Raw genomic sequence first — 12,380 nt, 5'->3', positions numbered from 1 at the left:
GATCAGGAGTGTGATGAGTGGGCAAACTGAGGATTATGTGCATGGGTTAGATTGATTTAAAAGTGGAAAATTGGCCTGGATTTATTGCCCCCCTGCACCACACCTTTATTTTTTTTAATGTTTATTTATATTTAGAGAGAGCACACACAAGTGCCTGAACGGGGGAGGGGCAGAGAGGGAGCGAGAGAATCCCAAGCAGGCTCTGCACCACCAGCGTGGAGCCCTGTCAGGGCTCGATCCCACAAACCCTGAGATTATGACCTGAGCCAAAACCAAGAGTCAGATGCTCTACTGACTGAGCCACCCAGGTGCTCCCACCACACCTTTAATTACTAAAACGGAGGCCTCCCCTGTGTGCCCTGCCCTGTGCCATCCCCTTTCACGTCACTCCTAATGTGCCCAACGACACTATATAGGTAACGTGACATCTGACAACTGAAGATACATTGCAAGTCACTTGGTCAAGGACATAAGTCAGTAGCAAAGCTGGAGTTTGAACCCATCCATGCCTGGTATGCTTGGTACCCAGTGCTGTATGCCATCCAGGAGCAGAGTCCTCTGGGGAGAAGGCATGAATTCAGAAGGCTTCTGGACATGGACGGATGAGGGAGACTGCCCCTCAGCATGGGGCCCGCCTGAGAGAGAAGCTGGTATGGGGGTGGGACCTGGCTTGTCCCATCTGCACTCCCCTTACCCCCCACTTCACATCTGAAAACAGGATGGTGCTCCAATCCCACAGCAACAGCTTTGGTCAGAGCTGGGCTCTAACCCACGCACCCCCCCCCCCAGGGAGCAGCTTTGGGGGCCTTGCCATCTAGAGAAATGCCCCCCACCGGTCCCTCCATCCACCCCCTTCTCCAGCCCTTCTACAGCATGGGGGCAGGGAGGGGACACAGCGCTGCATCATTCCCCATGGCACTCCGCTCTGGGGCCATTAACAGACGCCTCCCCATCGATCGGATCTGCTAAGTGCTGCTGATTCAGACGGGTGGGGGTGGGGGCCCCTGGGGGCAGAGGGGGTAGGAGCTGGGCAGGAAGAGGGGGGAGTCCAGGAAGGAGGTGGGGAGAACTGGCAAAGCTCCCTGCCACCCCCATTTTCCAGATGACGCGACTGAGGCCCAACCAGCTTTGTAGGAGGCGGAGTCTCCCCAGGGTCCCTCTCAGGCTGTCCTAGGGGAGGGGGCTCTGGGAGCCACGAGGCCCCTCCCTGTCTCTCTCTCCATCTCCCGGCAAGCTCAGAGGGGCGGGGAGAGAGAGCCAGAGGAGGAGGAGAACTCGGGCAGCTCTGCAGAGGGGGGTAGGAGCTCCGGTGTTTGGTACCCCCAGCCCCACCGCTGTTGCCGCTGCTGCAGCGGGGACACAGGTGAGGACGGCCCTTTGGGGAGGGGGAGGGGGCCACCAACAGCGCTGTCCTTGTCCTTCCCTGGTCCAGCCCGCACACCCTAACCCATCCTGGGATAGTCCCCAGGGGTTCTGCTGGACCTTGTCCTTCCAGGGACCCAGCCCCCTCCCCCTGCCTGTGCTGCCTTCTCCTCTCCTAGGCCTGGCTGTGGCTGCTTCTCCTCTTCCTCCTCCTGCTGCCGCTGCTGCTACTGCCGCTGTCCGGCACACACTGACAGCCCATCGGGGTGTGGTTTCCCCAGACCAGCCCCCAACGGTGGGACACAGCTTTATCCCGGCCTCCCCCATCCACCTCCTGCAAGGCCCACCAGCCCCCCTCCCTAGAGACACACCCAACACCCTTTCAACACCTCATCCCACTCTCCAACCCATTTTGGGGGGACCCCTCTCCTCTTAGTCTTTTAACATCAGGGTGCGCTGGGGCTGTTCCCAACTTCCAACTGAGCACCAGGGGGCTTCCTCGGGCCCCTTTCCTCCCTCTGGAACTCTGGAGAGGGTAGACCAGACTTTCTCAGCACCCCCCATACCCCTCTCTCCCAGACACCTCTCAGTCTCTGAAAGATAACCTAGCCCCATATCTACCCCTTTAGATACCCCATTGCCTTCCCTAGCCCCTCTAGGGGGCCCCACCTCTCCTTCCTTCCCCAGAACTCCTGTAGAGTATAGACACCCCCCCCAGGCTATTCTTGGCAGCTCTAGGCACTCCCAAGACACCTCTCAGCCTCTTTACAACCTCCTGGTTCTATAGCCACCTCTTACATTCACCAACCCCTTTCCTAGATCCACGAGAGAGCTCCAATCCCATAATCTTTTCCCCAGAAGTCTTGAGGGTGTGGACAACCCACCTCACTTTTCTCAGTCCCTCCAGAACCCCGCTCCAGCCACTCTTGGCCTCTTTCAAACACCTCTGGTCCCATTTCTAGCCTTCTGGATGCACCAATCCCCTCTCCAAGCCCACTAAGGGGTCCCAGCCCCATTTTCCCTCAGAACTCTTGAGAGTGTGGACAGGTCCCCAGCGTTTCTTGCCCCTCCTAGACACCCCAGACATCTCACAGGCACCTGCTGACCCCTCTAGAACCATCTCAGCGTTTCTAAACACTCCCTGAGATCCTCGTTGGTCCCTCTAGGCTCCCCTTTTCTGCTACTCTCCATGTCCCCCTAGCCCCTTCTCCGTAGTTCCCTCAAGACATCCCCCAGGTCCTTCCCAGACCCTCTAAATGCTCCCCAAGCCCCTGCCCATCTCTCTAGTTCCTCCTCCTGGTTCCTCTTGGCCTCTGTAGACACCCCCAGTTTGCTTGTGCGAGTGGCCCAGGGCCTCCCCAAGTTCCCACCATCCTGGAGACAGCCACACTCTCCTAAAGGCCACCCCCCCCCCAGTCTCCGTGGGCCTGGGGCGCGGCAGGATGGCGGCAGGCGTGGCCACGTGGCTGCCGTTTGCGAGGGCGGCCGCGGTGGGCTGGCTGCCCCTGGCCCAGCAGCCCCTGCCCCCTGCGCCCGGGGTGAAGGCATCTCGAGGGGATGAGGTTCTGGTGGTGAACGTGAGCGGACGGCGCTTTGAGACCTGGAAGAACACTCTGGACCGTTACCCTGACACCCTCCTGGGCAGTTCTGAAAAGGAATTCTTCTATGATGCTGATTCTGGCGAGTACTTCTTCGATCGCGACCCCGACATGTTCCGGCATGTTCTGAACTTCTACCGCACGGGTCGGCTGCACTGCCCGAGGCAGGAGTGCATCCAGGCCTTCGACGAAGAGCTGGCTTTCTATGGTCTGGTGCCTGAGCTCGTGGGCGACTGCTGCCTCGAAGAGTACCGGGACCGCAAGAAGGAGAACGCCGAGCGCCTGGCGGAGGACGAGGAAGCTGAGCAGGCCGGGGATGGCCCAGCCCTGCCTGCCGGCAGCTCCTTGCGGCAGCGGCTCTGGCGGGCCTTCGAGAACCCCCACACGAGCACGGCGGCCCTCGTTTTCTACTATGTGACCGGCTTTTTCATTGCCGTGTCGGTCATCGCCAATGTGGTCGAGACCATCCCGTGCCGCGGCCCCGCGCGGCGGCCCCCGAGGGAGCAGCCCTGTGGCGACCGCTTCCCACTGGCCTTTTTCTGTATGGACACGGCCTGTGTGCTCATATTCACGGGTGAATACCTCCTGCGGCTATTCGCCGCCCCCAGCCGTTGCCGCTTCCTGCGGAGCGTAATGAGCCTTATCGACGTCGTGGCCATCTTGCCCTACTACATTGGGCTTTTCGTGCCCAAGAACGAGGATGTCTCAGGCGCCTTTGTCACCCTGCGTGTGTTCCGGGTATTCCGCATCTTCAAGTTCTCCAGGCACTCACAGGGCTTGAGGATTCTGGGCTACACACTCAAGAGCTGTGCCTCTGAGCTGGGCTTTCTCCTCTTTTCCCTTACCATGGCCATCATCATCTTCGCCACTGTCATGTTTTATGCCGAGAAGGGCACAAACAAGACCAACTTTACTAGCATCCCTGCGGCCTTCTGGTATACCATTGTCACCATGACTACGCTTGGGTGAGTGCAGACCCTGTGTTGGGAGCTGCCCGATCAATTACACTCACCCTTTCTGAAGGTTAGGGTTAGAGGGCTGCCTGGGTGGCTCAGTCGGTTAAGCGTCCGACTTCAGCTCAGGTCATGATCCCATGGTTCATGGGTTTGAGCCCTACATGGAGCTCCTCACAGGGATTCTCTCTCTCCCTTTCTGCCCCTCCCCCACTTGTGTGCTCATGCACATAAACTCTCTCTCTCTCTCTCTCTCTCTCTCTTTCTCAAAAAAAAAAAAAAGATTGGGAAGATTAGATAAATGATTTCTTTTTCTCAATGTGCACTTCAGTTTGCTCATCTGTCAAAACGAAGGGAGCTGGACTAATCTCCAAATCCCTCACAGCTCTGACAATGCCTTCACTTTCCAGGTCAGGAGACTTGGGTTCAAGGATTGTTTTAGCAGCACTTTTTCTGTTGACCTTGTTTTCTCTGGGCCTGTTATCTCCTGTGTCAAATGAGACATGATTATCCCTTCATCTAGAGGGGATTCAGTGACATCACAGTTGTGAAAGTTCTCTGAAAGTTTCTGGTGTAGGATACATAGGTACTGGCTTTCTATCACCCCCTTTTCCCATCTTGAGGACCCATGTCTCCCAAACCTCTAGAATCATCTGCTGTATGGGGGTACTACCCCTGTGGCTTTGTGATTCTTTGATGTTCTCCAGGACAATGTATTTTCGACATTATTTTTTAAGTGCCAACCCCTGAGAGGAAACAGTTGGGATAAAAGTATCACACGGAATCACCAAACTCGTGTTCTTCTTAAAGACATTGTCTAGGGCAGGTACCATGTTCCTCTAAATTTCCATCACTGGGATTAGGTATACAGTTGCTGCTCCATATCTATTGAATGGATGGATTGGGCTTGATCAGTGCTTTAACAGAGGTACAGAAAAATTGATTTGAGGTTTGTATGGAGTAGAAAGTAATTCTGGTTGGAGGTTCACAATTGGATCGACAAACAAATGCTGAGTCCTGAGAGCGGGTTGGAACTGGGTATTTGGGTGCCTTTTACCCTACTGAGTCCTCACAACAACCCCGGGAGGGTGGACAGCTGCCTGCATCTCATAGTTGAGGACACAGTCTGAGATGACACATCACAGACCAGAAATGGCCAAGTTGGAGAGACTTTTAAATGAGTCAAAACAAAGAAATAAGCAACAGCCATCCTTGGGGGGAAGAGGGACATGGACTGAGCTAAGGCCTAGAGGCTGGGACCGCAGAGGGGAGGGGATTAATTGGTCCCGTGATCAGAACAAAAGTGTGCTGTGTGATCTTGAGCCAGTCAGTTACAGAACCTCCCTGGGCTTTGGTCCCCCCACCCCCACCCTGTGAAACAAGTTGGTTAGACTGGCACTGCTCCAGCTCCACGGGAGAGGAGGTGGCATGGAGACAAGGAGAACGGAGTTTCAAGGCTCCCCCCTCCCCTATTTTTTCATATGAGGACAGTTTCAAGACTTTTTTTCTGGAAGATAAGAAGGGGTCCTACCTACAGAAGGTAAGACAGATGTAAGCAAATACAACAGAGCACTTCTCCTGGGACTCAGAGCCCCTCAGCTGGCTAGTGGTGCTGGGACTCTCTCCCCAGGAAACTATATTTACTGCCTGTCACTTCCTCCTTCTCCCCTCTGCTTGGTATTAATAGATTTCCAGCTGACTCAGATGTTCGGTGTGCAGCTCAGATGGGGGCAGCAGATGGTAGGGGCCTGAGGGCCAGTTTCTCATTTGACCCCCACCCCCCACTGGTGGCCACAAAGGTCTTTCCCCACATTTTGCAGAGTGAGAAACTGAGGCTCAGAGAGTTTCAGTGCCTGGCCAGGGTTGCAAAGTGCGTCAGGCTGGATGGAACGGAGGGGGAGACTGAGGGGTGCTTGAACACTTTTCTTGACCTTGGCTTACCTCCCCCGGCCCCAGCTATGGAGACATGGTGCCCAGCACCATTGCTGGCAAGATTTTCGGATCCATCTGCTCCCTCAGTGGTGTCCTGGTCATTGCACTGCCTGTGCCAGTCATCGTGTCCAACTTTAGCCGCATCTACCACCAGAACCAGCGTGCTGACAAGCGCCGAGCACAGCAGGTAACTGCCCCTTCCATCTGAGTACCTCCTGTTCCCCATACCCAAAGCCAGTCTACTCTTGTGTTTACCCACCTGACCCTCTATCTCCTCCTCTCTCTGTAGAAGGTGCGCTTGGCAAGGATCCGGTTGGCAAAGAGTGGTACCACCAATGCCTTCCTGCAGTACAAGCAGAACGGGGGCCTTGAGGTGGGGAGGGGCCTGAATTGGGGTTGGGGGGTGAGCAGTGATGGGAGGAGGAGAGGGTCCTGACCTCATCCCCCTGCTCCGTCCACTCCAGGACAGTAGCAGTGTGGACGAACAGGCGCTGTGTATCAGGAACCGTTCTGCTTTTGAGCAACAACATCACCACCTCCTGCACTGTCTGGAGAAGACAACGGTGAGACCTAATGAGAGGTGGCATGGTGGAATGAGGGGATTTCCTCTGTGGGCAAGCCAGGGCATCCCACCCTGGGATGGGAAGCTCACTACTAATTGTGGAAATCACACAGGGCTTCCTGGAAGAGGGCCCGGTACAGCTGAGCCTTGAAGGATGGGCAAGGGAAGGGAATCAAGAGTGACTTCTGGAAAGAAAGGAATGGCCTAAGCAGAGGCCTAGGGGTGGGATCAGTTCCTGTGTGGTGCCTTGTGACTGTGCCTTCCTTCTGCCCACAGTGCCACGAGTTCACAGATGAGCTGACCTTCAGCGAGGCCGTGGGTGCCGACTCACTGGGGGGCCGCACCAGCCGCAGCACCTCTGTGTCCTCCCAGCCTGCGGGACCTGGCAGCCTGCTGTCCTCCTGCTGCCCCCGCAGGGCCAAGCGCCGTGCCATTCGCCTTGCCAACTCCACTGCCTCGGTCAGTCGTGGCAGCATGCAGGAGCTGGACACACTGGCAGGGCTGCGGAGGAGTCCTGCCCCTCAGAGGTAAGCGCCCCCACCTGTTGGCTACCCCTGGGGAAGCTCAGACCTTGCACCAGGGCCTCTGAGGTTTCATGACTTGGGGCCTAGCAAGCCAAGTTCGAACCCAAACTCCTGTATGCTGGAAGCTTGGGATTATCTTGTCTGGAACTTGTTCTTCATTGGTTCTTTCAACAAACATTTATTGAGCACCTATTACATGCCAGGCATAATTTTAGGAACTTTGGAGTTCACTTCAGGAGTTTAGGAGTTGAGTCCACTTTAGGCAGTGAAGAGGATAGAAATCCTTGACCTTCTGGAATTTATATTTTAGCGGGATGAGACAATTAATAAAGAAACACAGAGATGATATAGTATGTTAAGTGCCAAGAAGAAAAATAAATCGGGGATCGGGGACAGAGAACACAGAAGAGGGTGTGATGCAGTTTAAATAGTGTGGTCAGGGAAGGCTTTGCTGAGGTAACACCTGAAGGAGGTGAGGGAGGGAGCCATGTGGATGTCTAGAGGAAGAGCTGTCTAGACAGAGCAAACAGCCTGTGCAAAGGCCCTGAGGCTGAAAAGGGTCTGCATGTTAGAGATGTAGCCAGGAAGCTACTGTGAGTGGAGTGGAGTGAGTGAGGGGGAGAGTGGTAGGAAGTAAAACCGGAAAGGAACAGGGACAGGGTTGTGTAGATCTGACTATGGATTGTTGTGAGAATTTTGGCATCATAAGGAGTAACTGAAACGGAGAACATTTTTGAATGTGTGCTCATTCTGTTCCGGGCACTGCTCTGAGCACTTTGTATCACTTACCATTTCATGTAATCTCCACAATGACCTTATGAGGTAGAAAATGCTGTTATTCCCGTGCTACACATGAAAGAAAGAGAAGAGAGGTTTAGAGATGCTAAAATGAGACCAGGATTTGAACCCAGGACCATCTGACCCCAGAGCCCTCACTGGGCACCACCATAATTGAGGATGCAGATGAAGCATTTAGCACAGTGCTAGCTTTTCAGTCAGTGCTCATTAAATGTCATGATCACTGTGGCAAGTATTAAGATGACCTTTTAAGAGCCTTCTGTCTCCCCACCCTTATCCACAGCCGCTCAAGCCTCAATGCCAAGCCCCATGACTGCCTTGACCTGAACTGCGACAGCCGGGACTTCGTGGCTGCCATTATCAGTATCCCTACCCCTCCTGCCAACACCCCAGATGAGAGCCAGCCTTCCTCCCCTGGTGATGGCGGTGGGGCCAGCAGCACCCTCAGGAACTCCAGCCTGGGTACCCCTTGCCTCCTCCCGGAGACTGTCAAGATCTCTTCCCTGTGAGCAGTGGGCCCGCCCATCCAGAGGGCCCTCTCGATTCTTGGGGACTCCTTTCCAAAGCCATATTTTGGGGAGGTGGGGAGGGGCATGCCTGGGGACCCCTTCTGCCCCCCACTGAGAACTATGCAATGGAGTTTCATGGAATGGCTCATCTGGTGGGGAAGTGGCCAGGGAAGGGGGCAACTTTCCCCACCCCAGACAGCTGTTCCAGTGGGCACTGAGGTGCTGGGCTTCCTCAGGCCCCCGGCCTCCTTGCCCCAGCACACTGGGACTGGCCTCTGTCTCCTAGCTGGCCTCCTGCATGCTCCTCTTCTTGTGTCCCAGGCTCCCACCTGACTTCTGAGCTCTGGCCTGATGAGAAGAGGTGAGACCCCCTCTTCTCTCTGGCTGGGCTGTGGAGGTTTGGGGGTTCAGAGAAGAGAACCTTCACCTCTGTTCTGGCCTCTAGGGGAGGTCCCCACCCTCCACCAAGCCCAACAATTCCCCGATTCTGAAGCTTGGAATGCAACCACAGGCTTCATGGGCTGTGGCCTCAGCAGTGACCTGCCACCCCCTGCCCTCGCCTTGGCTCAGGGGTCAGGCTGCCTCTCCCAATACACACAGATAGCACAAATGCCATTCCCCTTTCCTGGCTGCTGGAAATGGGTCCCTGCAACCCCGTCCTCCGCTGGGCCCCCAGCAATCTCTAGCAATAGCAGTTGCTGCCGTGACATTATGCAAAGCCTCTGCCCAGTTTGCTGCAGCGTTTACATCTGCCCTAATCAGAGGGGCCACCTCTAAGTACTCCTCCTCTCTTCTCTGGTTTGTTTCCTTCCTGGGTTGGGCTGGAGCCTGGACTGGCTGAGATAAGAGCCTAGCAGCCAGTGAGAGCTGGGCTGTGTTTGGAGATCATAGGCTGATTCCATGTTCTTGGGCAGAAGTCCAGAAGCGTCAGGGGCTGAGGCCTGGGTTGTTCCTGAACTCTGGGAGTTGTAGGAGGCAGGAGGAACTTCTTGATTTCCTCCTCCTCCTCCCCCACAACGCCTTTTCACATATTCCTCTCTCTTTTCCCTCTTGGGTCACCTTCCGGAACTCTGTGTCTGCTCTTGGGCTGAAATCTGGCATCATCTCAGGTTCCCTGTCCCCAGCACTGTCCCTGTGGAGCTGGTGGCTGACAAAGATGTAGTTTCCATCAGTCAATAAAACCTGAGAGGAGAGACGAGGATGAGCACCTCCTGGCTCTGTGGGTTCGGAGGCTGGGTTGGGCTGGGGGGTTGAAAGTACTCTGGTTTCAATTCCTTTCAACTAGAAGGACTGGTGTGGGCACAGGTATGGGAGGTCAGTGGTTGGTGACACGTTGTGGAAAATGGGGATCTAGGAGAAATTAAAGACAGTGGCTTGAAGAGTTGAATCTACATCCAGCAAGGCAGGCCAGGATGTCTTGAGACATGCCCCTAGGACATCATCTGCTCCAGCTTTCTTACTCACAGATGGGGAAACTGAGACCCAGAGCAGCACATGCTAGGTTAGAGGAGACTTAAACCCAGACTTCCCAACAGCAAACGGCTCTGAATTGAACCCTAATTGAAAGCATCTCTTGGGAGCACCTGGCTGGCTCAGCCAGTAGAACATGAGTCTCTTTATCTTGGGGTCGTGGGTTCGAGCCCCACATTGGGCCTAGAGCCTACTTAATAAAAGGAAAAAGAACTCAAGAGTGAAAAAGAAAAAGAAGTAAAAAGTATTTCTCAGTTTGGTAAGTTTCCCTTCCTTGTGGACATCCCCTACATTCTGGGCTACTGGGTACACTAGACTAGTGTGTGACTGAGCTCTGTGGAGCACTAAGACAGACCTCGCATTTGGTTTAACCTGGGTTCCAATCCTTAAAACTTAAAACTTCTCTTGCCTCAGATTGCTAATCTATGAAATAATAATTACCAAATATAATACATGTATAATAACATAATACAGTAATTCACCAAATATTTAAAATTTTTTTCATGTTTTATTTATTTTTGAGAGGGAGACAGACAGAGTACCAGTGGGGGAAGGGCAGAGAGAGAGGGAGACATAGAATCCAAACCAGGCTCCAGGCTCTGAGCTGTCAGCACAGAGCCCAACGTGAGGCTCGAACTCGGGAACCACGAGATCATGATCTGAGCCAAAGTCGGATGCTTAACGGACTGAGCCACCCAGGTGCCCCCACTAAATATTTATTAACTGCATATCACATGCTAGCCCTAGTGACACAAAGATGGGTAAAGAAGACATTGTCTCTGATCTCCCGAGGTGAGCATGGAAGGCAGATAGTTAAGCAATTACAATGTAGTGTTGTAGGACTAAAATCGATGGGATTGCAGAAGCATGCAGATGGCAGGAGGACCTAAGCCGGCCAACACCCAAAGAATGAGGTGGAGTTGGCCAGGCAAAAGGATAAAAAGGTTTCAGGCATTGTACAGCATGTACAATGACCTAGAGGTTAGAGAGCAAGCCCAAGGCCCTTGGGGAACTTAAATGAGTTCAGTACAGCTGGGGAGGAGAGTGTGAGGTTGTGATGAGAGCAAGAGATCACTCCAGCTCACAAAAAGCCTTTGAAGTTATGATACAGATTGTGGACTTCATCCTAAGGATAATGGAGACCTCTGCAGGTTTTTAAATAGGAAAGTTGTCATGAGGTTTGCATTTCAGAAGGATGGTTCTGGCTGTGGAGAGTGGATTCTAAAGAAACAGTCCTGGTGGGAGGAAGAGCGGTGAGGAGGCTTTTGCAGTATTGGTAGGTGATGGTGGCTTGGACCACGTAGTGGTGGTAACAGTTGGAGAGTCAAGAGATTTGAGAGGTAGAGTTGGCAAGACTTGGGATTGACAGGCATGTGGGAGTTGAGGAAAAGGGAGCAGGCAGGGTTGACTCAAAAGTTCTGGCTTGGGCAAAGGCTGAATGGGGGCACCATTCCCTGTCAAAAGGAACATCAAAGTTGTTCACACACAGTGCCAGGCACATAGTAAGTACTTGGTGAAGATTAGCTACAATGATTATCCTAAGTTCATGTTTAGGTGTGTAGTGCTAGACAAATATCCAGTAGGAAATGGGATATACAGGTCACGTGAGAGGTTCAGGAGAAGATTCAATGTGATAACATGCACAGGCATTTGGCACAGTGCCCTGAACACAATAAGCCTAGTAAACGTGAGTCCTCTCCCATTAAGTCTCCAGAGCAGAAAACACAACACTCTTTTTGTAGTCATTTCTTCAGGAGTATTTCTGAATATTATTCCTGAAGGAAGAACTGAACCAAGGTTGGCATCTGAAGGAAGAAGGTTAGGTGGCACTCAGAAGAGATTTCTGATCATCTCTCTTTCAGTCAACATGTTGTACAGCTTGACTCCTGAGACTGGCAGCAAGCCATCACCTCTCGCAACAACTTCTCGGCTCATAAGCTTATCTGAACCCCATAACTGCTCCCTGAGGTAGTCTGGGCAGGCATTATCATTCCCGTTTTGCATGGGTAATCTCAAATTTGAGACAATGACTTGTTCAAAGTCATACAGTTGGTAACAGTCCATGGAGGGCTGGAACTGATGTCTTCCTGACTCCAAAGCCTGGGATCATTTTCGTTGCACTGCCATTCAGACTAATTTATTGAGCACTTAACTCTGTGCCAAGCACAGCACTAGGCCCTTTACAAGCATTAATCTTTGATCCTTAAATTGGAATTATCATTGCCATGTTACAGAGAAGTAGAAATTGCAGATGGGGGCCCTGGCTGGCTCAGTGGGAAGAGCATGCGACTCGATCTCGAGGGTTCTGAGTTTGAGCTCCATCTTGGGTACAGAGACTACTAAAAAAATAAATAATTTTTTGAATTGCGGATGGGGTGGATGTTAAATGACTTGTCAGGGATCACTCAGACAGGAGGAGCAGAGCTACGATTAGCCTGTAGATCTCCAGCCGCTCTTTACCAGGAATTTTACCAACCCCATTGCGGGACGCTGGCTGGTGGACAGTGCTGGTTCCTAAACTTTTGCTCAATCCAGGTAAACTCAGTTTGGGGGGGAGCGGTGTACGGTGGGAAGGTTGTGCCGCGTTTGCGCACTAGCCACCGAGGCGGGGAGGTCAACTCGAGGGCGGGAGCGCAGTGGTGCCAAAGAGGGCGTGTTTGCCTCCCAAATAC

General features: G+C 53.3%; 1 protein-coding gene across 5 annotated transcripts; it reads left to right on the top strand.

Moving 5' to 3' along the window:
• The first annotated feature begins 1,174 nt into the window (after positions 1-1,174).
• KCND1 (potassium voltage-gated channel subfamily D member 1) lies at positions 1,175-9,437 on the top strand. 5 transcript variants are annotated; one of them, XM_040468800.1, is made up of 8 exons: positions 1,175-3,925; positions 5,870-6,032; positions 6,135-6,218; positions 6,310-6,408; positions 6,684-6,934; positions 8,013-8,234; positions 8,560-8,599; positions 9,348-9,433. In XM_040468800.1, the coding sequence occupies exons 1-7, from the start codon at positions 2,805-2,807 to the stop codon at positions 8,576-8,578; spliced, it is 1,959 nt and encodes a 652-aa protein (XP_040324734.1). In that variant the 5' UTR covers positions 1,175-2,804; the 3' UTR covers positions 8,579-8,599; positions 9,348-9,433. The 5 variants fall into 5 exon arrangements, 4 of the variants coding, with proteins under 4 accessions (XP_040324734.1, XP_040324732.1, XP_040324735.1 ...); XM_040468799.1 differs by having other exon boundaries at positions 1,177-1,363; positions 1,542-3,925; positions 8,560-9,437; XM_040468798.1 differs by having other exon boundaries at positions 8,560-9,437.
• The last annotated feature ends 2,943 nt before the right edge of the window (positions 9,438-12,380 follow it).

This window comes from Herpailurus yagouaroundi, unplaced genomic scaffold (genome assembly GCF_014898765.1).
Source record: "Herpailurus yagouaroundi ecotype Mexico unplaced genomic scaffold, PumYag 67793, whole genome shotgun sequence".
Lineage (NCBI taxonomy): Eukaryota > Metazoa > Chordata > Mammalia > Carnivora > Felidae > Herpailurus > Herpailurus yagouaroundi.
The sequence above is the reverse complement of the archived record's forward strand: the minus strand, read 5'-3'. Positions and strand labels throughout refer to the sequence as shown.

Excerpts from the sequence above, each read along its gene's own strand:
- KCND1 (XM_040468798.1), top strand. The coding sequence starts at position 2,805 with ATGGCGGCAGGCGTGGCCACGTGGCTGCCGTTTGCGAGGGCGGCCGCG. Across the intron at positions 6,409-6,683 it reads ACTGTCTGGAGAAGACAACG|TGCCACGAGTTCACAGATGA; the intron begins GTGAGACCTAAT and ends TTCTGCCCACAG. Across the intron at positions 6,935-8,012 it reads AGGAGTCCTGCCCCTCAGAG|CCGCTCAAGCCTCAATGCCA; the intron begins GTAAGCGCCCCC and ends CCTTATCCACAG.